Genomic DNA, 25,974 nt, shown 5'->3' with positions numbered 1-25,974 from the left:
TAGTGCACTGGTTGTAAAGGAACGCCCTTGATGCAGTAAAAAAAATATACCCAGCAAGAAATGAGACCGAGGGGTACCCCCCAACATGTCCAATCCCTATACACATTCCAAACTATTGTTACTCAACACATCCCCTCCAAGATGTCTGAAAGGAATTCCCCAGATTCCTGCGAGACAATGACCAACACAAAGCAGGGGGGGTTCTGAGTCCGTCTCATACCATGCTGCATATGTAAAAAAAAAGTGTGGGTGTACTGCAAATCATTTTGCAGGATTGAAGAGTCTTCTTGGACTCTACCGTTTGGCTGGTTATGTTTAGTGAGAACTATTCAACTAGATCGTCCTGATATTTGACTCTAGGGTGAACTGAAAAACCGGAAGAATTTAGAGAGTCGTTATTAAAGTTCGTGCGATTTCTCGATCTTAATTGCGCGATTACGCCATCTGGCTGCACAATGTACCAATAATTCTGCCATCAGCCATTCGCCCCTTTCGTTTTTCGTCGTTATTGGAAGATGGTTTCAAAAAAGGAAGAAAAGTCCAAGATTCCTTACAACATACTACAACGCGATCTCGCAATCACGCTGATCGACTGATTGCGTCCAGCACTGGTACGGCATATTATTTCGTTGAGTCGTCTTGCTTGTTCCTGCCAACATGGAGGAAGGAACACCTTCCTCCATGCTGCCAAGAACCAGCCGTGCCCAGAATTGACATAGAGTTCCTCCTGTATACTCTCTCTTGAATAAGAACAGCTGACCGTAACAAGGGGCAAGGGATGGAAGAAACGTATGGTACGTTTCCATCCCTTGGAATGACCAGTTAGGGCAAAACCATTGCATAATGAGGTGATAATGTGCGCCTGGATGCTGATACGAAGCAAGATATGGGCGGATAGCACCCCCCTTTGTGTTGGTCATTGTTTGATCGGAATCTCAGAAATTCTTTACAGATATCAGGGGGGGGTGTTAGGTAACAGTGGCTAGAGTATACGGATTAATTGGACATGTAAAGGGGTACCCCTCCGTCTTATATCTTGCCGGGTACCGGTACATCGATGCCACACGCAGGAGATTGTGGTAGAGAGCTGACATACGGGAAAATCGATCTGAGATACCAGTCGGACAAGAATGGTTAGAAATAGGTGAATAATCGGACATACCATGGAATTATCAAGTTGGCTTTCCCGAGCCCTCTCCCACGAGACAGCTTGCAGTGCGGCCATTCTCAGAACTCAGGTCAATCTCAACACTGCGATTGTTATGGAGGACCATTTTGCGCATGACACTCAGCAACGACTTTTTCACCGGTTCACCAACATTGCCCAAGGTAAGGATTTCTCAAGTGAGCAACGTGTGATGATTTGTAATTCTATCAAAAATAAACATAAAAATAGTTGTGATGACACGTGTCTTCACGAATTGCTACTTTGCCGGAAAATATCAATGTGTAAGAAATCGCAGAGCTTTGAAAACCACTTGCTGACTTGAAAACGTTAATTGCAACGTTGTGAAAAATGAGACAACCGTGCATGTTCCTTTACCGAGGCCCAACTTTAAAGTCCGATTTCGGGTCGCAGCTGTTACGATGACACTATTCTGCAGGTTATTGAATTCTGATTGAATACCATTCTTGTTTTATTATTGTGTCTGTAATTTTATTGTGATTTTTGAAAAATGACGTTCAATACAGAGCATCGATAAGTTTACAATTTAATTGGAACATGATCTATAGTTGATATCAGGTTGAAATGTATGCAACTTCTCACTGTCTGTCGTTAGAAATCTAACGGTGAAATTCGTGCATGAATATTTTAAATAAAACCGGCAAAGGTCGCATTCAGGTTTGGCCTAATGTGTGTACCATTTAAGCTTAATGTAAGTACCATTTAAGCTGCAGATACCAGTTGCCATGGTAACGTTGGCATAAATGTGTAATGTGGCCCACCAGATTAATGCTCCTTTTCCCGGCAAATGCTGAATGCACTCAATTTTTAATAATGCTGCCAGCGCAAGTCACAGTTATTGTGACTGGAATTGTTTGGAGGGCTGAACAACCTGAGACACGGAGAATTCGTATCATACTTTGTTAAGATGTCCCCGTGTTTCGTTTTCGTCTTTCTCGCATTTGCAAGCAGAGCTTTATGCTCATTTCAATCATGCGATCGACGCCATGGGCTTTGCATAGCTCCCTGGAAGAAATGGGGTAGATTTTGCTACCTCCTCACCAAACAGCCTCTCTCGTATGACGACGCCCGTCATACCTGTCGTAAGCTGGGAGCCAAGATGGCAGTGCCACGCTCGGACCAGGAGAACGACTTCATGGCAAGAATGGCCCCCGGCCACGCCGTGTGGATTGCGTGCAGCGATCGAAAGCAGGAAGAAGACTGGAAGTGTGAGGGGTCCGGCGAGTGGAATTACACCAACTGGAAAAGCGATCAGCCTGACAATTATGACATGAATGAGCACTGTGCAACCATAGTGTCATCAGAGAGGAAATGGAATGACTATGGATGCAACGCTAAGCTGTTGGCTGTTTGTAAATATCAACCTCGTATCCAGTGCTTCACTGCAAACAGTGAAGGCCGGCTGGAAGCGGATTCCTGTATCTAGAACAAAATTTCTAATCACGTCTTTGATAAAGGGATGATTGAAAGTCAATGTTTCTATCTGAGTGGTCTCACCATGTTTAATAAGACTGGAACGTACTGTTGGAGGCCCAACAAGCACTGTAAATTTTATCATTAGTTCAAAATAATGGTCGAATCTAGGATTTTTTTTATCAGCTCAACAGCATAAGCAAAGAGACGATGTAAACAATTTCAAGCTGCACTCGTCAAAGCCGACGGTAGGTACCGTACTCCGACTATACTGATGTGCTGGGTACTATATCGTAAATTGGCTTTATTGTTTGAGCACACGTTGCTAGGGGGTTGATACCCACTATAGATCACGTGATTTATCGGACGCGACTGGTCTATTACCAATTACTTGAAAAAAAACCAAACATTTTCAACTTTAAAAAAAATAAAAAGTTTGATTTAAATGAGTAACTTTTCAAAAATCATATGATTTAAATAGGCGATTTAAGTCAAGGTGATTAAATTGGCCAACCCTGAAAACTTTGAGATCATGTTTCAGAATATTAATAAAAACAACCCTACATTTATGAGAATTATACAGCAAGATAGCACAGTCAAACCTTGGAATTGGAATTCTGAATTTAAGCCGTATCATCAGTGTGAAAGTAACACAGTGACTTCGAATGTAGTTAGTTAGGAAATGATGTCGAAAACACTGTCCTCTATGATTTCTGTGTGCGAGGTTCTATAACCGTGTTTACAATGCCGACTTTTTCTTATAAATAGTAACATGGTAAACAGTACATGGAATTCGGAGCAGTAACAATAGCTATTGTTATTGGCTATATACCGTTAACATTGGCTATACTTCAATGTGCATGGAGCAATGCAATACATGTTTTGTAGCTGTGCCTGCGTTAAAATAACAGAAGCCGTCATGCTCCTGGTAGCAATTATTGTCACCGTCTCCGCCCGCCTTCCGCCCACATGCATTAGTCTCATTTTCGTGAGTATCACCTAAAGCCGTGGGGAGTCATCTCGTGCGCAACTGGTAATGATTTGTAATGAACTTGTAATAATAATATGAATAGGAAATGAATTAAAATGTAATGTCAAATAAAATGACTTCGAGGCAAAAAACTACCTGAAAACAGCAAATAGTTGACATAAAGTTATTAAACTGTCTAAGAATGAAAGACTTAATTACTTATTTCACGAATATTCTGATGTCACGTGATGTCCCGACAAACGCGCTTTTAAACCAAATACCTTGCGAAAACATTATGTGAAGAAGGAATAGAGCCTGAAAGTTGACCCCTGATGGCGCGCTTCCGGAACCCTTGGATAGGAAAAATAACGTGCAAAGATTTTAGAATTTATAATATTTTTTTGTTCAGTTACTTCTTGAAAAACCCAACTCAGAAAAGGGGCTTTGGAAAATATTTGCTAATGGGCCTATATCAATTTATAGAAACTGAAAAATCACCTGACCTAAAAGAGAAATATCCTGCCAAAAAATGACCCATCACTTCTGAAAATCTAAATTACATGAAGACAGTGCAAAGAAGCAGTCCCGTATGCAGATAAAAATTTACGGTTTAAAATTTTATGGTAGTTCGTCGGTAAAAGCCAAAATAAAACAGATCAAATTTTTTATGCAGTCTTATAATTAAGAAGTAATAGAACCTAAAGCAATATTCTACTTCAATTACGAATGATTCTGATCTTTTATCTAACCTTTGCCGACAACAACTGCGTGATGTCAACTCAACGTGAACCCTTCGACTGCAACTAGGTAAATCTTTGCAACGTTGTACAATCTCGTAGTCACGTAAGCACGGACAGTAAAAACAAACGTTAATTAACATGGAGACCTAGGTACGATATCGCCAGACGTGAAAGGTTGTTAAGTTAAGAAAAATCGTTTTTTACCCATCTCCAGGTGAGTTTTCCTAAATATTACTTGAGGAAGACAAAGGTAAAATTCCAACAGGAGTCAGGTTGGCGTAGCAGTTCTTTCCTCGCTTTCCACCTCTGCGGTCCAGGTTCGAATCCCGGCCCGGTCCACATGTGGATTGGGTTTTCAGTCCCTACCTTAATCCATGGGTTTTACCCAGAATATTCCTTTGGGATTTTCCTCCCACCTCTAAAACTGTAACTGCTTCTCATTGTTTCCTCTCTACAGTGCCTAGGGCGCTTTTGAGGAATCCTTGGTGTTATTACCCAAAATATGTAATAATAATGAGCGTTTTATGGGGTGGTTTCAGTTAGGAATTATTTTTCCAAACATTATCGCACGTAATTGGACGGCCCAATGTAACCCCCCCCCCCAGAGGAGGACAGCGCAAGGGTTCCAGAAGCTCGCTGCGTGATCTTTTACTGTCAGGCTTTATTGAAAGGTTTTAAGTTACCTGTTGACTTCAAAACGTTAATTTTGATGGAAGAAAAAAATGATAAAACAGTACCATTCTGTGGCTGTGTTCCTTTATTGAGACATACACTTAAGTCAGATTTAGCAGTATCAAAAGAGTGCAAATATTAAGATGACACTTTTCTGTAAGTTACGGAATTCTGAGTAAATACCTTTCTGTTCCCATTACTATCACCGTAGTTTTGGTGTTTAGAAGAAAAGACGTGCAACGTTAAGCATCAATAACAGCAACATCTTAGTCAACAACAGGTTTGGGATACACGCAGCTTCTCGGTGTCTGCCATTAATATCTTTTATAACACTCCATGCGTCAATAGTTGAAATAAAATGGCAAAGGTCACATCGAGGTTTCGTATATTGTGTAATCAGTATCTTTCTTTAACTGTAGCTACCAGCTGCCATGGTAACCAGGCCTCAAGTGTGCAATCAGCCACCATAGTAATTGCTACCTTGGAAGCAACTGCTGAATTGAATTGATTTTTCCTGTTACACTTACTGGCAGTGCGTACGGGCCGTATGAATTGCAACCCGAGTTCCTTTTTCGAATGCAGAATAACTAGACACCGTTCGTATTATATTTTGGAAAAAAAAAAGATGTCACCCTGTTTCGTTTTCGTCTTTCTGGCATTTGCAAGCAGTGTTTTATGCTCCTCTCAATCATGCGATCGACACCATGGGCTTTGCATAGCTCCCTGGAACAAATGGGGTAGATTTTGCTATATCCTCACCAAACAGCCTCTCTCGTATGACGACGCCCGTCAGGCCTGTGGTGAGCTGGGAGCCAAGATGGCAGTGCCACGCTCGGACCAGGAGAACGACTTCATGGCAAGCCAGGCCCTTGGCAGCACCGTCTGGATTGCGTGCAGCGATCGCAAGCAGGAAGGCGACTGGAAGTGTGAGGGGTCCCACGATTGGAATTACACCAACTGGGGAAGTGGTCAGCCTGATAATTATGACAGGCATGAGCATTGTGCAGCCATAAGATCATCAGATAAGAAGTGGAACGACTTTGGATGCAACACTAAACTGTTGGCTGTTTGCAAACACCAATCTCATATCCCCTGCTTCACTGCAAACAGTGAAGGCCGGTTGGAATGTAATTCCTGTCTCTAAACCCTAACTTCTACCCACGCCCAAGATAAAGTGATGACGGAAATCAATGTTTCTATCTGAGTGTTTGTCCATAGTTTGACTCGTATCGTGTTCAACTGGAACGCAATGTGGGGGGGGGGCGAACAATCATTGAAAATGTCATCACGCATTTCCATGGTTGAATTTTAAAAACCGTTTTGCCAGCTCAACACCATCTGCATAAACACAGAGCCGATGTAAATGTTTCCATGCTGCCCTTGGTGATCCTCCCTTCAATAGTGAATTCCGAATTCAGGTTAATTGGTATATCGTGGAAGCAACCACTTTCCACTTGAGAGTAGGAGATGATGAAAACGAGCTTTTATTTGCGAATTGACCTCAATGTGTTCCATCGAAGGGCGCTCGACTATTTTTGCACTTCAGCTATGTGCGACTTCAAACCAAGCGCTCTCAGCTCATCACTGCTTAGAGCGTTGCCAGTACGCTGATGTACAGGAGACGCACTACCATGATTCAAACACATGCTGATATGTGGGGTTATACTAATTCAAAGCTCAAAGGAAACAAATGATCATCTGCCCGCGTTTGTTAATGCCTTTATGAAATGCCCAATCCTTAATGACTGTTACAACAAACCAGCTCCCCCTCTGGGAAATTGGAAATCTAGGGGGATGGGGGAGCCGTTACCACGCCATCTGCAGCGTGTCGATGTGCGTTACCTTCATGTGGACATAGAGCTATTCAACAAGGTTCTTGCAAGAGCTGTCTGTTTTACTAACTCAGTGGCTTAGCCACCGGAGGGTGGACTTCCCATCAGGGAACTTTTGCCCACCCACCCTCATCCTCTGAGAAGAGCCTGGCTACAACATTGGGTGTTGTCATGGTAAATTACCCTTTCACCAGCTATTTCAAATCGTAAAATTGATTTGCTTCACTGAGATATGGATCCGACTGCGATGGCATGTATGTGTATACTACGATTGTTGGTGTTACACTGGCCTCCTCCCCTGGTGCCATACGAAGAAAGTTGCACTGATAAAAAAAACGCTTGGAATTTGCGTTTAGTTTGACAGATATCATATCTTTTCAAATATTTGGCATCCACGTACTGTTGGCAATTCTGAGAGAGACCTTAAGCCGTTCTATATCGTGCGATCAAGGCAGCGGGCTCTTCACTGCCCCCTGGGAAGAAATGGGATGGATTTTATTCCGTTATTCAAAGCTGTGTGCCAGCATTTTGATGGAAGTTACCCTGATGAATGGCAACCATTGTCACCGTCGTCGTCCATATCCTGATCATTATTTAGTGTCCATTTCATAAGTATCACCTAAGGCCGTAAGGAGTCATCTCGTGCGCGACTGGTAATATATTCATTCAATCAATCAATCATCTCACTTTATTTCCACATACGACAAAATATTGTATATTTAGTGTTTAGCAGAAGAAAATATGTAATATACATGAGGAGCTATTCTATAAGAAACAAGCTCGTCAAGAATGGGAACCCTTTAAACAGATTTCTCTCAAGTTTCATTAGTGAGAGATTTTAAGAAATCATCAATGATAACGTCTTTTACAATGTCTAAAGAGAAATATCGATTCATTAATACATAGTATAATCAAGAATAGAAGATAGAGACAAGGTTTCATTTGATCTTGTAAAAATATTATGGATGAGAAGTGAAATAAAATACGATGCCAAGTACAATGACGACGAAGCAATGTAAAACCAATCAACAGTTGACATATACAGCTATTAAGCTAAGCATGACGCCAACAGGTTTGTAGTCAAGAAAAATTGAACTGTATATTTGACAAATATTCTGATGTCATGTGATTTTTCGACAAATGTGCTTTCGAAACAAGTTACTGCTTTGCTTTGGTGTTTAAAGTCAAGGTGATTAAATCGGTCAACCCTGAAAACTTTGATATCGTGTTTCAAAATAAAAACAAACCTCTACTTATGAGAATTACATACAAAAAGAACACAATCGTAAATGGAACCCGGGAATTCTGAATTTAAGCAGTATCATCAGTGTGAAAGTAACACTTCTAATGTAGAGTAGATTAACTAGGAAATTATGTCGGAAACTCCTTCCTCTGTGATTTTTGTGTGCAAGGTTCTATTACCCTGTTGAAAATGCTAACTATCCTTATAAATAGTATACAATACATGGATGTTGAAAGCGGTATTATAGATTATTGGCTTTATACCGTTGATATTGGCTATACTCCAATCATGTGCAAGGAGCAGTGCAATACCTCTTTTGTAACTCTGCCTGCAGTATCTGACGGAAGCCATTATGTTCCTGATAGAAAACAGTGTAAACGCCTCCGCCCACCTTCCGCTCAAATTAGTTTCACGAGTATAACTTGTAAAAACTATTATGAAAACAAAATGAATTAAAATGTAATGCTAAATAAAATGACCACGAAGCAAAGTAAAACCTACGTAATAGCAGTGAATAGTTGACATAAAAAAATTACACTAAGTATGACGCCGACAGGTTTGTAGTAAAAAACGCGATGTTTCGACAAATGTGCTTTCGAACGAAATACTCCGTGAAAAAGTATATATGCAGAAGGAATTGAAAAGTTTCCTGTTGACTTGAAAACGTTCATTTCGATGAAGCAAAAATGATACAACGGTACCGGTATGTGGCTGTGATCGTTTACTGAGGCCTACATTAAAGTCAGATTTAGCAGTATCAAAAGAGTGCAAATGATAAGAAGACACTTTTCTGTATGTTGCTGAATTTAAGTAAATACCTTTCTATTCTCATTATTATGACCATATTTTTTGGTGTTTAGAAGAAAAGACGTGCGACAGCAAGCTCAATAACAGCAACATCTTAGTCAACAACAGGTTTGGGATACATGCAACGTCTCAGTGTCTGCAATTAATATCTTTTATGACATTCAGTGCGTGCATAGTTGAAATAAAAATAGCAAAGGTCACATCGAGGTTTTGTATATTGTGTAACAATTATCTTTCTTTAACTGTAGCTACCAGTTGCTATGGTAACCAAGTCTTAAGTGCGTAATCAGTCGCCATGATGATTGTTGCTACCTTGGAGGCAATTGTTGAATTGAATAGATTCTTCCTGCTATACTAATTGGCAGTGCACACGAGCCGTATAAATTGCAACCAGAGTCATTTTTCAAATGCAGAATAACTAGACACAGAGTGTTGGTATCATATTTTTAAAAAAAGATGTCGCCCCGTTTCGTTTTCTTGCTGGCATTTGCAATCCTTCTAAGCTGGGGCTTATGCTCCTTTGTGTCATGCAATCGACGCCATGGGCTTTGCATAGCTCCCTGGAAGAAATGGGGTAGATCTTGCTACCTCCTCACCAAACAGCCCAACTCGTTTGACGACGCCCGTCATACCTGTCGTAAGCTGGGAGCCAAGATGGCAGTGCCACGCTCGGACCAGGAGAACGACTTCATGGCAAGAATGGCCCCCGGCCACGCCGTGTGGATTGCGTGCAGCGATCGAAAGCAGGAAGGCGACTGGAAGTGTGAGGGGTCCGGCGAGCGGAATTACACCAACTGGGGAAGCGGTCAGCCTGATAATTATGACAGGCAGGAGGATTGTGCAACCATGAGGTCATCAGACAAGAAGTGGAATGACCGTAGATGTAACACTAAGCTGCTTGCTGTTTGCAAAGACCAACCTCGTATTCATTGCTTTACTGCAAACAGTGAAGGCCGGCTGGAATTTAATTCCTGTATCTAAACAGTAACTTTTAATGACGCCCAAGATAAAGTGATATGTGAGTGCTGCCCATAGTTTGGCTTTCATCATCGTGTTTAGTAAAATTGGACGAACTGTTGGAGGCCCAGCAATCATTGGAAATGTCATCATTCGTTCAAAATAATGGTCGAATCTTGGAAACCGTTTCGTCAGCTCAACAAAGAAAGCTGTACAAACAAAGAGCCGATGTAAATGTTCTCCAACTGCATCCTTTGAACCTCTGTACAAACCCAATGTTTTGACTGGCATCGAATCATCGAATTGTCAGTTTAGTATAACAGATAATAATAAGACAAACAAACTTGTTTCGATCTAAGTGGTATGCCCAATGGTTGGCTAAATTTTGCGCTTGTAGGTCTTACATCAACCAAGACCAAACATTCGTACAAGTCATCACGGGTGTAGAATAAGAGAAAAGTGAGTCTACCCAAATTCGCAATAATCAGGATTGGCGATTATTTTATTTTTTTTTTATTAAAAGAATCTGATTTGTAGAAAATCTCAATCTGATTTTAAAAATTTTTGTTTTTTATTTTTATAAAAAGTGAATACCATTCGGCTCAATGTCGAAGTAAATTAGCTGCCTGTTTGTGACCTTTCTTTTATTTATTTCTTTGTTACAAATATAAGAAAATGGATTAAAATTAAGAAATGTAAACCAAATAACTTTATTAAAATCACAAGCCACCTTAAATATTGTCTAAGTCCAAGTAAAATGTATGCAGTATAGTACCTACACGTACCCACAGAGAAGACAGTTCCTTCAGAGATATTGGTACAGGCACCAAGGGTAAAGTGCCCACCAGCGTTTAAACCGAATTTCAGGTTTTGACTATAGAAGAGTCCACGGATATGAATGAAAGAAATGACATTTATGTATTTATTTTACATACTATTATGAAGGTAGAAAATGCTGGCATTTTGCCTTGCTCTAATGTGTACAAAAGGCATTTGTTTTCATTCCTTTGTGATTTAATACAGTAACAACCTTGATTGAAACTCGCTGTATAAAGAACGTTTTGTAACTGGTTTTGATTTCACTGCATAATTAACAACATTTTGAATTACAATAAAATACGTATGTACTTGTAGAGATAAAAGTGTTTAGAGATCCCACGTGACGAAATCAAGGCTACTTTTTGTGATTTTGTAATTATATATTTGCAGATTTTCCATATATTATACTTGCTTTGATTTTTGACCACACTGCAAAAACTGGGGTGTTAAATTTAACACCACCGGTGTTATCAGACGACTACACCAACACTTTTCACTAGTGTTAAAAGTTATTTGTTGTTACTTTTAGCACCCTTCGGTGCACCGTAACACTCATAGGTGTGCAAATTAACACCAGCTGTGTTAAAGTAACATCCTATGGTGCAACGCGTTAGCCAATTAGAACGGGCGAAATTTGTCGACCTTTTCCAAACGCGCATTGGGTCGACAAATTTCGCGCATTGTGATTGGCCAACGCGTTGAAATTCTTGGAGGCGCACTATTGTGAAACGCCTGTACTGAATTGTTTACTGGACAAGTAGTGTGTGCGGTATTGTACGTTGCGTGGGCTGCAGGGCATTGCCTGCCTAATTTTCACAGGTGTTACCAAGTTTTTGTTGTGATTTGTATTACTTTATTTTTTTCACCACTTGTAATATTTGTACATTTTTATTAATCTTATTCTATCCGCTTGTGATTATAGGCTAGTTTGATAGTAGATTGTTTGGGACCATGTTTAATAAGTGTATCTTCAATCCTTTCTAGTTTGCTGTGATTTGTAGGTTTTTGATTTACTTTGTCGTAATCTAGAACTAATGAGTGCCTGCCCACTTTTCACAGGCCAGACCCCACACAAATAAAACAGCAGAAGCACAATCCTGACATGGTGTGCAGTCAGTCTTTGGTAAATGGCAGTTTCACCAATCCGCCCACCCCCTGCTCTCCAAACCCCCGGAACCTGTGTACCCTCTTCCCACCCAGGGCCTCGGAATGTGGAGGCCATCTGCCAGGCAGAAAGGCCTCGCTGGAACCCCAACGGCCACTCTCACAAAAGGCAGGTACGTACACTGTTTACCCTGTTAAACCTGTTAAACCCTGTCGGAAGTGGACACTTCTGAAGTGAAATTCAATCTATGCACTGAATCAAAAACCTTGAATTGAACAAAACCCAGACTGTGTGAAACACGTGTATTCATATAAGGTGGCGACGGCACAACGCAACGCAATTTTGTCGGCTATAGAACACCATACCTCGGGCCATAATAAGTCATCACGTGCACGACTGGTGATGATGATTTGTAATGAACTCGTAAAAAGTATAATGAAAAGAAAATGAATTTATAATGCTGAATAAAATGACTACGAAGCCAAAAAAATAAATAAATAAAACGAAACAAAAAACTATGTAAACAACATTGAAATAATGGGCGACATGTACTATGGAGTCTCCTGTCGATGCGACGGGTGAGTAGGCAGCTGGTCATTTGCCGGCGTGGGACTTCACGTGAGAATGAAGACCGATTCGTGACGCACATGACCGGCCACAGATGCTGCAAAGGAATGCATCCACAGAAGACGAACTCTGTTTCCTTCTCTCCTTCTTTGCTGGAATAGCAGCAGCTCTGATGGCTTCAAAAGCCTTTGTGCCTTGTGTACACCGGTGCCTCCAACGAGCTCTCTCGTGGGTAGTTGCTTCCCAAGAGTTCACATCGATGTTGCAGCTCTTGGAGTTTGCCTTCAGGGTGTCCTTGTATCTCTTGAAGGGTTTTCCCTGGTCGCGGTGCCCCCTGCTTCAACTGTTCGTACAGCAGCATCTTTGGAATCCTGTCATCTTCCATACGGACAATATTTCCTGTCAATCTCAGCTGGCACTTGAAGTTCAAGCATTCGATACTGGGGAGGCCACACTTTTCCAGGACTTGGAGGTTGGACACTCTGTCCTGCCAACTGATGCTGCAGATCTTCCGTAGACATCGTTGGTGGAACTGCTCTAGCTGCTGAATGTGCCGGGGGGGGGAGGTGGTACACGTCTCGCAACAATAGAGAAGTGCACCCAGGGCTGCAGCTCTATACACGGCAATCTCAGTGGAAAATCGGATGCCGTAGTCTTGCCAGAGTCTCTTTATCAGTCGGCCGAAGGCCACGCTTGCCTTTCCAATGCGCTGCATCACCTCAGCGTCCAAAGATCCACTGCTCTTTGGACGCTGGGTAGTAGAACTTGTCCAGAGTCTTGATCTCTGTGTCGTTGATGACGGTGGGAGATGGTTGTGATGCATTGTCAGCCCGTGATGGTAAGGGCTGAAACATGGCTTCAGTCTTTCCAAGACTGATTGTCAGTCCAAATCGTCTGCAGACAGCTGCGAAGCGATCTATCATATATACTGCATGTCATCGTGGAGGTGTGCAGCCAGTGCACAGTCGTCTGCGAAGACGAACTCGCGCAGAATGGCTTCAAACACTTTGGTTTTGGCTTAGAGTCTTTACAGGTTGAAAAGTTTCCCATCAGTGCGGAACTGGATGTACACTCTTCTGTCACAGTCGCTGAAGGCGTCGAGCAGCATCGCTGCAAACATGATGGAGAAGAAGGTTGGGGCAAGCACACAGCCCTGCTTCACTCCGTTGTTCACTTGGAAGGGACCGAGGCGTAACCGTCCTCTAGGACTCGAGCTTGCATGCCGTAATGGAAGGAGGCAATCAGCGCTGCGCGCTTGTCTGGGCAGCCAAACTTCTGCAGAATTTTCCACAGGCCGTTCCGGTTCACGGTATCGAAGGCCTTGCTGAAGTCTACGAACACCAGGTGGAGCTCTTGATTCTGTTTACAGCATTTCTGCTGTAGCTTCCCATGTCGCTGGTGCTCCTGCCTGCATGAAATCTGCACTGTGATTCAGGGACGATGTTCTTAATGACGTTCCTGGTGAGTCTGTTGGGGGATGACCCTGGCGAGGACCTTCCCAGCGATGCACAGAAGCGATATCCCGCGGTGATTGTCACAGGAAGTCTTGTCTCCTTTCCTCTTGTTGATGTGCACTATGGATGCATCAAACAGCCCCACTCGTATGACGACGCCAGTCAAGCTTGTCGTAAGCTGGGAGCCAAGATGGCAGTGCGACGCTCGGACCAGGAGAACAACTTAATGGCAAGCCAGGCCCTTGGCAGCACCGTCTGGGTTGCGTGTAGCGATCGCAAGCAGGAAGGCGACTGGAAGTGTGAGGGGTCCCACGATTGGAATTACACTTACTGGAAAAGTGGCCAGCCCGATAATTATGAAATTCATCAGTACTGTGCAGCCATAAGGTCATCAGACAAGAGGTGGAACGACAATCTCTGCAATGTGAAGATACTGGCTGTTTGCAAAGAACAACCTCGTATCCACTGCTTCACTGCAAACAGCGAAGGCCGGCTGGAATCTAATTCCTGTACCTAAATTGTAACTTTTAAGGACGCCCAAAATAAAGTGATGAAGGGAAATCAAAGTTCCTACCGGAGTATTTACCTGTAGTTTGCCCTGTAATTACTAAATTTAACAGATTTGAACGTATACTGCTGGCAGCCCAGAAGCCATTTTGTTCTTGACAGCAACCATTTTGGTACCGCCTCCGCCGACCTATATAGTTTCATTTCCATCAGTATCACCCAAGCTTGTAAGGAGTCATCACGTGCGCGACTGGGAATGAATTCAATTTAATTCAGAATACTTTATTTATCCTTAAAAAGGCAATTACATTATATTTGGACAGCTCGTTAAAGACGCCATAAGTAGATTATCAACAAGTAAATTACAAGCGATTAATTATATCAAAACACCCACAAACAGTATATACTTGTCTTAATTAAAATCGTGTAAATGTGTGATACCTTATACTGTACATTAACAAAGTAGTGCAGCGCCCCCTCCCAAAAAAAGAGAGGAAAAATGAATGCAACCATGACATAAAATGATTGTAAAATAGCCAGTAAGATTTAAAATAACAAATGTGGACCACTGCCTATCAAATTGCAGAGTTTGGAAAACTTTTTGGTGACCTGACATATTATGGAAAATGACACAACTGTGTATCAAGTTCCTTCTCTGAGGTCCACCATAAAGTCAAATTGAATAGCATCAAAGGCATATAAATGTTTCACTTTTCAATAAGTTATTTAATTCTGAGTTAGTTTTTTCTTTTTTATTACTGTGAGTGTAACACCTCAACTAAATAAATTTGCAGTTAGTAACATTTGTAAACAACAGCAGGTTTCTGATTGTGCTACGTCATTGACTGCCGTTAAAGATCTTGCAGTTGAAATTTTGTGCATGAATATTTAAACTAATAATGGGGAGGGCTCATCGAGGTTTGGCTTAGTGTGCAATAAGTACCATTTTATGAGCTGTAACTACCAGTTGCCATGGTAACCTCCAATTAAATTTATGCTTGGCCCACGTCATTACTTCCACCTATGTGGTAATTGCTGAATTCGGTAAATGTTTAATAATGCTGGAAGCACCCTTCACAATTTGCAACTGAATCCTTTTTTGGAATGCGGAATAACTAGACACGGCGAATTCGTGTGAACACACTGCGTCACTTTTACCATGCGTGATACGATGAAACACTAAATTTTGCAGATGGCAATTGGTCTTATTCAAGTCAAGCTTAGATATGTGTTACTTCTTCGAATACTTCCGTATAGGATCATTGAAAGGAAGTTGATCTTCTCTTTTGTGAAAATTGTATATAATGGCATGCGGTAACTTGATGTTTGCGTATTTTGAAATATTTAAGTGCTTTTCAGGAGCAGAAGCTTTAAGTTGGCATGGTAACTGTGCCACAATAGCATAATTGGCTTATCTATTCATCTCCATGTTTCTGGTATATCATCGCTGAATTTAAATTAGTTTTAATAAGGTTGACAGCGCAAGTCGCATGTGACTGGGATATTTTTGAATTTGGAATAACAAGAGGGAAAACTAGCGTCATTGGAAAAAGATGTCGCCCTGTTTCCTTTTCATCTTTCTGGCATTTGCAAGCAGCGTTTTATGCTCCTTTCAATTATGCGATCGACACTATGGGCTTTGCATAGCTCCCTGGAAGAAATGGGGTAGATCTTGCTACCTCCTCACCAAACAACCTCTCTCGTATGACGACGCCCGTCAGACTTGTCGTAAACTGGGAGCCAAGATGGCAGTGCCACGCTCGGACCAGGAGAACGACTTCATGGTAAGCCATGCCCTTGGCAGCACCGTCTGGATTGCGTGCAGCGATCGAAAGCAGGAAGGCGACTGGAAGTGTGAGGGGTCCCACGATTGGAATTACACCAACTGGAGAAGCGGTCAGCCTGATAATTTTAAAATGCAGGAGCACTGTGCAGCCATAAGATCTTCAGACAAGAAGTGGAATGACTATCCATGCAATAAGAGGCTCTTGGCTGTTTGCAAACAGCAACCTCGTATCCACTGCTTCACTGCAAACAGCGAAGGCCGGCTAAGGTCCAGTTCCTGTCTCTAAAACCTAACTTCTAATGACGCTGACAGACGACGGAAATCAATGTTTTTATGTTGTGCCCTTGTTTAGCCCCTTTTTGGTAACGACTTCCGAATTCATGAAACTGATAAATCGTGGAAGTAACAAGTTTCGACTTTTGGGGCTGATGTAGGGACCCTAAACGAACTTTTATCAATGGATCGTCGTCAGTTTGCCGTGCAATCATTGACATGTGTTTAATAATATTGGAACGTAATGTAAGAGGTCCAATAATCATTGCAAATATCATCACGCGTTCAAACTAATAGTCGAATCTTGGAAATCTTTTTGCCAACTCAGCAGCATTGGTATAACCACAGAGCCAATGTAAATGTTTCCAAGCTTTCCTTGCTGAACCTCGTCAAACCTAAGATTTTAAATGAGATCAGGTCGCCCTTTTAGTACCACAATGAGACAACATACGTCAGTCAAGTGAAATCATGTATTGATGGGAATTATATCACAAGTGTGCACAAATCATGATCGACAATAAATTCCAAATTCGTTTAAACTGATGAATCATGGAAGTAACAAGTTTCGATTTGAGATTATCGGAAATGATGTAGAACTTTTCTCCGTGAATCGTCGTTAGTGTGTTCCATCAAAAGGCCCGCCACTATTTTTGCACATCAGCTTCGTACTTTGAAATGACTGTGTGACTTCCCACCAAGCGCTCTTAGTTTATCGTGCTTTATAGAGTGCTGCCATTACGCTGATGTACAGGAGACACACTGCCATGATTCAACCGCATCCTGGTACGTCAACAGATCATCCAGCCATGATTGGCAGTGTTTTATGGCATGCCTGATTCCTTAATGACTTCAGCAAAAAACCAACTTCATGCATAGTTTTAACTACACGCACTGGATATTTTGTGTCACTAGTTTCACACCATATGCCAATATGCTTCTTACATAACCAGAAAAAACTCCGTGTGCTAAATAGAACAAATAATTCACAGTTAGACGATTCCACCGTGTTCAAAAGATTGTGTATGTTGTTGTCAGTGGCGTAGCCACTGTTCCCCCTCGCCTCCCCCTGTCTGGAAAATTTGACTTGGGGAGGTGGGGAAAGCTGTCACGACGCCATATGCTGTGTGTCGATGTGCTTTACCTTTGTAGACCTGTTTAACAAAGTTCTTGAAAGAGCCGTCTGTTTTGCAAACTAAATGGCGTAGCCACGAGGGGGGTTGGCCTCCCAAGGGAACTCTTGCCCCCTCCTTCCCCTTCCATCCTCTGAGAAGAGCCTGGCTATGCCACTGGTTGTTATCATAGATAGTTAAACGTTTCACTAGCTGTTTCATATCGTATTTGCTTCATTGAGATATGGATCTGACTGCGATGGCAAGTACGTGTACTGCAATTGTTGGTGTTACACTGGCCTCCTGCCTGCATGGTGCCACACGGAGACAGTTGCACTGATCTCAAATGCTTTGAATTTGTGCCTACATTGACAGATAACAAAATGTCTTTTCAAATATTTGGCATCTACGTACAGTTGGCAGTTCTGAGCGGGATCTTTAACTGTTCTGCATCGTGCAATCAAGGGCGCGGACTCTGCACTACTGCCCCTTGAAAGAAATGGCTTGGGTTTTGTTCCCGCATTCAAAACTGTACCTGCATTATGTCGGAAGCCATCACCGTGTCCCTGATAGCAACCATTGTCACCGTCTTCATGCACCTTCTGCTCGCATTAGTTTCAATTTCCTACGTATCACCTGAGGCCGTAAGGAGTCATCACGTTCGCAACTTTAATAATTTGTAATGAACTCGTAAAAATATTATAGATGAAAAAGTGAATTGAAACATAGTGCAAACTAAATAAGGAAGCAACGTAAAACAAGTAAATAATTGACATAAAACCGTTATTAAGATGTCTCAGCTTGACGCCAGCAGTGGCGTAGCAAGGGGAGGGGGGCACGTGCCTTGTTACCTTGGAAGCAATTGCTGAGTTGAATATGTTTTCTCTGGTATCAATATCTACAGTGCAAGCCACATAAATTGCAACCAGAGTTTTTTTTAGAATGTTGGATAACTAGACACGAAGAATTCAAATCACTATTTTTTCCAAAGATGTCGCCCTGTTTCGTTTCCATCTTTCTCATTTCCAAGCAGTGTTTTATGCTCCTTGTAATCATGCAATTGACACCATGGGCTTTGCATAGCTCCTTGGAAGAAATGAGGTAGATCTTGCTACCTCCTCACCAAACAGCCTCTCTCGTATGGCAACGCCCGTCAGGCCTGTCGTGAGCTGGGAGCCAAGATGGCAGTGCCACGCTCGGAGAACGACTTCAACAAGGTTGAGTCTCTTTCTGTCAACTACAAAATTCAGAATGTGTTAACATATCAGACAAGAAGTGCAAATATTGGATTTTATTTTTTCTCTGAATCACACAATTAACCTACTTAGTTTTTATATTTACTGTGATACGAAATTGGTTTTATCGTGCAAGATGTGAAACATTCAATTTTGCAGTAGGCAATTAGTCTAATTCAATTCAAGCTTTAGATGTGTGTTCGTGATTTCTCGGGGGTGTGCTGTAAAGGATCCTTCATAAATACCTCAGACAGTTTCACTACTCAGCAACACGCAAAGCCACCGTTTATTAACATTTGATAATGCCCGCTACGTAAAAAAAAAGCAATCAGGCATCTGGATACGAGAGAGTTTAATCCATCCCTATTCAGTCAAGAATCTGCGTGCGACGAAACATGCAGAACGCGCCACGCGCGCACCAAGTCCATATATAGAGATTCTTCTGGACAACTCGCACAAATATATACCATAAAATGGACAGGGGTGTTCGGGAAATGGAAGTAAAATTTTCGAACAACATCGTCAGAAATCTATCATATATTGACCTCTTTTGACTTCTGACTAGAAAAAAAGGTATTTATGAAGAGGAATGAATATGTTCATTCACGCTGATAATGCCCTCGCCTGCTGCTTCGTTCATTTGTCATGTCCATTCTCCAAAGATAGTCTTAAACGTACATTCTATTCCCTCATCGAAAGGAAGTTGATCTTTTCTTTGCGAAGATTTTTATATAATGGCATGTGGTTACTTGTTGTTTGCGTATTATGAAATATTAAGTACCTTTTAAGGAGCACAAGCTTTCAGTTGGCATGGTAACTGTGCCATAATAGCATAATTGGCTTATCTAATTATCTCCATAATCTTCACTGGTGTGTAATTGCTGAATTGAAAGTGTTTTTTATTTATAACGTTGGAGGCACAAATCGCGTGCGACTGGGATATTTGTTGGGAAATTTGGGAATAGCAAGAGGGAAGACTCGCGTCATTTGAAAAAGATGTCGCCCTGTTTCGTTTTGATCTTTCTGGCATTTGCAAGCAGTGTTTTATGCTCCTTTCAATTATGCGATCGACACCATGGGCTTTGCATAGCTCCCTGGAAGAAATGGGGTAGATCTTGCTACCTCCTCACCAAACAGCCTCTCTCGTATGGCAACGCCCATCAGGCCTGTCGTGAGCTGGGAGCCAAGATGTCAGTGCCGCGCTCGGACCAGGAGAACGACTTCATGGCAAGCATGGTCCCTGGCATCAGTATTTGGGTGGCGTGTAGCGATCGCACTCAAGAAGGTGAGTGGGAGTGCGAGGGGTCCCATAGATGGAATTACACCAACTGGATGATCGGTCAGCCTGACAATTATGGCATGAATGAGCATTGTGCAACCATATGGTTATTCTACAAGAAGTGGAATGACTATGGATGCGACAACAAGCTGCTGGCTGTTTGCAAACAGCAACCTCGTATCCACTGCTTCACTGCGAACAGTGAAGGTCAACTGGAAGCTGATTCATGCCTATAAAACGTAACTTGGATGACGCCTAAGACACTGGATAAGCAAAAACCCACTTTTCGACCCTTGTGGTCAGCCCACGCTCAGTACTTACGCTTGGAGGATTCACTACCGCCAAGGCTCTACAATTGAGGCTATACAAAATGTGATTGTTTCTACGCGTTCAGCTAGGGGAATCTTGGGAATCTTTTCTTCCACTCAACAGCATCTGTATAACCACAGGACTGATGCAGACATCTTCAAGCCGCCCTTATTGAACCTCCATACAAACCTAGTTTAAAATCGGGACTGGTTTCCTTTTTATTATAACAAAACTAAGTCAAAGTACAATAGTTAATTGAAACGTATTGAACTATGTACATGACAAGTGAGCACAATCGGGATCGATAGTTTATTGAAGTAAATTGATTACTGGTCGAAGTAACAAACTTTAAAACAAACGTAAATAGGAGACAATCTAGGCAAAGGTCCATCTGTGAATCATATTTAATATGTTCCATTGAAGGGCGCTCGAATAATTTTGCATTTCTGCAAATGGGCATTTTGAAACAACTGTGTAACTTGACACTACTTTATCACTTCACCACAGCTTATCACGCTAACTTCATCAGTACCATGATTTATCTTATCGTGTGGTGTTTACAAATTGAAAGATAAAAAAAAGATAAGTGATCAACTACCTTTTTTATCATTTTTCTTTAGACATGCGTAATTCTTTATTTGCTGTTAAAACATACCAATTCAACACGTAGTTTTAACGTCTACTGTCTTTCTGTTTGAACTGTGTTGTAAATGTGATGTATCTCGAGTGATAGGATCTGTACACCACTATGCTTCTCACATTTAGCAAGTGGTTAGTAATCACTGGTTACAGTTGGAGAGTTCCATTAAGTACAGAAGATTGTGTGGGCTGTTGTCGTGGCTATATGTTTCAGTGGCTTTTTCAAGTTAAACAAATTAGTTGCGATCCGGTGATCCAACTACGATAGCAACAACTGTGTGTTACATGCCTCCTGCCTTAGCCAGGCACCGAGAAAGTTAATAAATGCTTGGAATGTATACCAAATTGGACGGAGTCTACAATGTCTTTTCAAAGAAATGGTATTTGAGTATTGTTGGCAGTTCCACCTGCATCATGTGATTGAGCTTGTGGGCTTTGCGCTGTCTGTCCCTTGAAAGAAATTGGGTGGGTTTTGTTACCGCAACACCCGGAAACCTCTAGGACATGTCGACGCCCGCGAGGCGTGTCGTCAGCAGGGAGGCAGGTACCCCCAGAACTGTCGGGTTTGTCGTCTGCCGCTCTCAGAAGGCGGGATGGCTGTATTGCACTCAAACCAGGAGAACGCCTGAACGAGATGCATGGAAGAGACGACTGCAAGTGCGGGGAGTACCACAATATCATGTAGATGAGCGATCAGCCAGATAATCAAAGAAAGAACAAGTGCTGTATAATCATGTGACCATTGAATGACTTTCATTGCGAAGGGTGCCGCTTCAAACGCCAAATTTCTGCCATGTCTAATTTAATTGGCAGGTCCCAAATCAGAATCGTAGTGGTACCATTTAAAAATGCGCATGCACCAGCTGCAATTATTCACCTTTTCGGCGTTAAACCAAATGGTGGCTCTCATGGGCATACCACTGAGTGATGAGGACCTTCTGTCTGGAAATGATGGACGGACAGATGAAAAAACTACCAAAGTTTCTAACATTTATAACTTCGGTTTTGGAAACCCTTTTTGCTGACCGACTGTGCCCTAAACGATTCTAACGATGGATTCACAAACTTTTTCAAACAAACGTCATTAACAACATAGTCGTTTTCTGTAACAGCATATCAATCATAATCTCTTCAGACAATCTTTAGAAACATATCCCCAATCTATACCTTAGAGATATGGGGATTTCTGTAACCGCGTTTCACTCTAAATCGTGTCTAATGTGGAAAAAGTGAAACTTTCCAAGGTTGCTCTTGAAGCCCGCACTACTGAATCATTTATCTGACGTCGTAATCAGCATAGGCCCCCTAATATTCATAGCCAACCTAGCCTGCATGATAGGCCAAATGATGTTGATCCGACAAAATCAGTTGGGGATTATGAAATTTTTGCTTTAAAGGAAGAGCAGCAGGAGTAATGGACAGATAAACAAAACCCTCTTTTTAACATCACCTGCAATAAAATTTATCGCAGAAAGAAAATATCGCACTATTATAACATGTCTCCTCTCCTGTTACGCTGTCCTCAAGGATCACATTTCGTTCAACAGAAAATCGATGTCACCGCCGGACTTCTGTCGCTTTTATGTCAATTGCAATTAAATGAATTTAGACACAGTAGAAGTTCGACGTTTGAAGCGGGCCTTAAGTTCTGGTTCACTCGAACAACAACCCCGTGCCCACGGCTCCACTGCAAACAATAAAATAGACTATAATTTGATTCCTTTTTAAAGTGTAACAGAAATTGAAAGCATTTAGTGCATGTGAAGTATTTCAAAATAACACTAAATATATAACCACTTCAAAAACATCGTAAATTTGATGTTCACCCATTAATTATGACCCCAAAATGAACAAAAAAATCCTGCGTTTCCCCGCCCAAAAAAATTCCTCTTTTGACCGTCCGCGCTCCCAGAAACTAAATGTTTTCAATTTCTGTTACCACATTCGTTCGTTGACAACCGACCTTACTGTATGACATATAGTGTTCTACGTGTAAGTTGCGTCGTGCTGTCGCGTCATGCCGTAAAATAATAAAAGAGTATATAAAACAATATAGAGAGAGCTGCAATTAATACAATGGAGGCAACACAATAATGCATATATATCTTGATGGGTCACTGCAGTGATGTTAAGGAAGCAAAGTAACGTGATACACACACATCTGGCCTTCATTTCCAAATATTATGGGCAAATTGGCAAGAGTCAAGTAGGTTATACTTGACTTGAGCCGATTTTCCCTAAAATTTTTCTTGGCGTTTCTTGGAGAGCTCTCTTGAATGAAACTTCTTTTGGGTAATCCAGATGGATTGAATATTTTTCAGTTATTTTTATATCTGTGTCTCTGTGATAAATGAAACATTCTCTGTCTTCTTGCATCTTTCACATCATTATATATTGTGTAATGTACATCCCGAAAATTGGAGCAAATTAAATGAAATGGGTACTCCCCAAATGATCGGCTCGTCACCTCATGTAAATTTTTTTGTTTGATATTCAGACAGCGTACGACGGAATTGCAACTGCGCAATGATGACTGGTTTCCGCTGCCATGGGTTCAAAATCAAGGTAGAATGGGTGGACGGGAACCAATGAATGGCAAAACAAATGAAATTAACACGTGGTGTTGTGAGGTGTATTCCTAATTTCGCAGGCATCGAGGAGCTATGGAGCCTTTTCCGACACCGTCTGAACATCTAAAGTAAGTTTGCTGTTTTTGAGTGGATTTTGATCAGTTATAAACCGCAAATTAAATGAGAAGTGGTACATGCCTAATATTAATGTAACTATAAAACACGTAATGAAACCCAGTCTTATTGCAACAAATTTCCAGCTACTGTGCGAGAATTACGTGGGAATTTTTCTCAAACAGAAAGCGGGGATTCAGGCATTAGGCTATTGTAGGATCCTAATCCCCCGAAGAAAACAAAGTAGTCACTATAGGAAAGCTCAGAATCTCATTTTTAAGGTAAAAACATTCAAGAAGTAGGTGGCACATTATGACCACGTTCTTACGTCATCACCGTCAGAATGGTGCTCGTCTGTAAAAAAGTTAGATGTGAAAATACATTTAGGCTACCAGTTGATTGCTGCTTAGGTTTTTGTGTGCTCTGGTTCTAGTTTACTCTGTGGTACCAGACAAGTCTTTACTCAGTCGAAGGGTTGTGGAGTCATTTTGTGGAGGACTTGGAAAGAAAATTTAACTTTAAATTGGAAAGAATTCCATATACAAACGCCACTTGACACCCTGTGCACAAACCCTATGAGAAAAAAAAATCTGTGTTTTGCCAGCAAATGATTTGGTATTTTTCCTCCTAATTTGAACTTTTTTGGCTTTCTGATGGCTACTAAATTACTGTAAGGAAGAATTACAGGCATCCATATATAGAACTCTTCCTGTAAAATTCTTACTTTGACAGCTGAGAACATACATATACATATAGAAACCGATGTGGTTAGTTCCTTGTTCGACTTCGACAATATTTGTTTAATATTGAACAAGTAACCATTTGATATTCCATCATCGAATAAGTAACCGTTTGGCATTCAGGATGTACACCCCTAAAAGCGATGGTGTGCAAAAGGGGGGAAAAACCACTCTGCCACCATGCACATCACATGTACCCATTTACATTGTATGTGGCACTGCACAATGATGAATACACAAACAATTCTCTCCTATAGAGGGAACCAAGGGCAACAGGTTTTTTGGGTTCATACAAGTATTGGCATAACTGTGCCCCCGGGTGTCCCCCCCATTTGAAATCCACGAACAACCTCGGCTGCAGCTTATTGTCTTTTGGCACCCCCTTGAAAAAAATGTGTGCTCCCCAGTTGCCCTCCTGGGTGCCCCGCAGACATAATAGCCCTACTTACGCCACTGCGAACAAGCCCAGAAATGTTAGCGACGGCTTTTTTATTGCAGTGTAATTATTAGAAGAAAAATAAAGGTTAGTTTTATATACATGATGTTTCATCAAACCTATTTCGGTCAATCGAAATGATACACATCAATCCTACGCCCAGGCTTTAAAGTTCTTTTTTCAAAGTGCTTCTATACACTTCAACTTGTCTTGTCGGTTGAGTTCTTCGCTTGCAAACCAGAGTGGGAATTTGAAAATTACACCACACTTCTCTCAAATTGAAATAAAATACCTAAACTCCATGCCCTGCCTGGAATTACATTGAATCTGGAGTCATTCTCCTCAATCATTGACACATGGGTTTTGTTTTCTTTGAGGCTCAAACAAGCCCTGAATTGTAGTTGGTACAGTTTGTTTTTATACCTTTTGCACTCCATCACTTTGGAGGTGTGCATCCTGAATGTCAAACGTTTACTTATTCAGCGTTGAATATCAAAGAGTTGCTTGTTCAACATTGAATGTCGAACGTCAAACAAGGAATAAGTAACTAGCCTCACGCCGCCCATATATTGAAAAGTGTCTTAAAAGTAAGACACGTACTGGATGACTCCAGACTTAAGTCCAAGGACTGGGACTCAGTTTTACAGCAATTTCATTTTAGGAAGATGTTTTTCTCAGCTGTAAAGCCAAAGTATCTGAAATTTATCGACAAAAATATTGCATGCACTAGAAATGAAATTTATTGCAAAAAATGTGAAGAGACTGTTCGAGGCTCGGTGCGCGTAGCACACGAAGAGACATTAGGAATACGTGTTCTTCTTGTCGTGGTTGTTGACTGAAGAGACTTCTGAATTATCAATCATGGCATGTAGGCCTAAGGACTATTCCTCACTCAAAACATTCAAGAAGAAACATCAACAAACTCTAAATTTTGCAATGTCATTACAAATTAATGATTTTATCAGTTTGCAGTTCTGGTTCTTATACTCTGTCCATGTGTTGCACGGTCTCTGAATAGATTTCCATAACACGCATAACTATCCTCTGCAATGCTGAGTTCAAATGTTGATGTGTATACCCTGTAGACTGTGCTGTGCACTTAAAGGACAATTCCTCGGCATGCCCTTTAAATAAGGAACCCATTCAGATTATCTGCTCAATATTTTAAAATTCTAAAAATATATTACTTTTTACACCAAATGGCTCGTAATG

General features: G+C 41.4%; 2 protein-coding genes across 2 annotated transcripts; both read left to right on the top strand.

Moving 5' to 3' along the window:
* Window positions 1-1,951: 1,951 nt before the first annotated feature.
* On the top strand, window positions 1,952-11,726 carry LOC147799047 (perlucin-like). Its single transcript, XM_087137309.1, has one exon. It carries the CDS (start codon window positions 5,529-5,531, stop codon window positions 6,123-6,125), a length of 597 nt encoding a protein of 198 aa, XP_086993435.1. The 5' UTR covers window positions 1,952-5,528; the 3' UTR covers window positions 6,126-11,726.
* Window positions 2,286-2,612, top strand: LOC147799048 (mannose-binding protein A-like). Its single transcript, XM_087136785.1, has one exon. It carries the CDS (start codon window positions 2,286-2,288, stop codon window positions 2,610-2,612), a length of 327 nt encoding a protein of 108 aa, XP_086992911.1.
* Window positions 11,727-25,974: the final 14,248 nt, after the last annotated feature.

The sequence above is a fragment of the Acanthaster planci genome, linkage group LG05 (assembly GCF_054643075.1).
Source record: "Acanthaster planci isolate LZ-2023a linkage group LG05, COTS_SCS, whole genome shotgun sequence".
NCBI lineage: Eukaryota > Metazoa > Echinodermata > Asteroidea > Valvatida > Acanthasteridae > Acanthaster > Acanthaster planci.
This window is presented reverse-complemented; position numbering and strand designations above follow the sequence as displayed.

Excerpts from the sequence above, each read along its gene's own strand:
- LOC147799048 (XM_087136785.1), top strand. The coding sequence starts at position 2,286 with ATGGCAGTGCCACGCTCGGACCAGGAGAACGACTTCATGGCAAGAATG.
- LOC147799047 (XM_087137309.1), top strand. The coding sequence starts at position 5,529 with ATGAATTGCAACCCGAGTTCCTTTTTCGAATGCAGAATAACTAGACAC.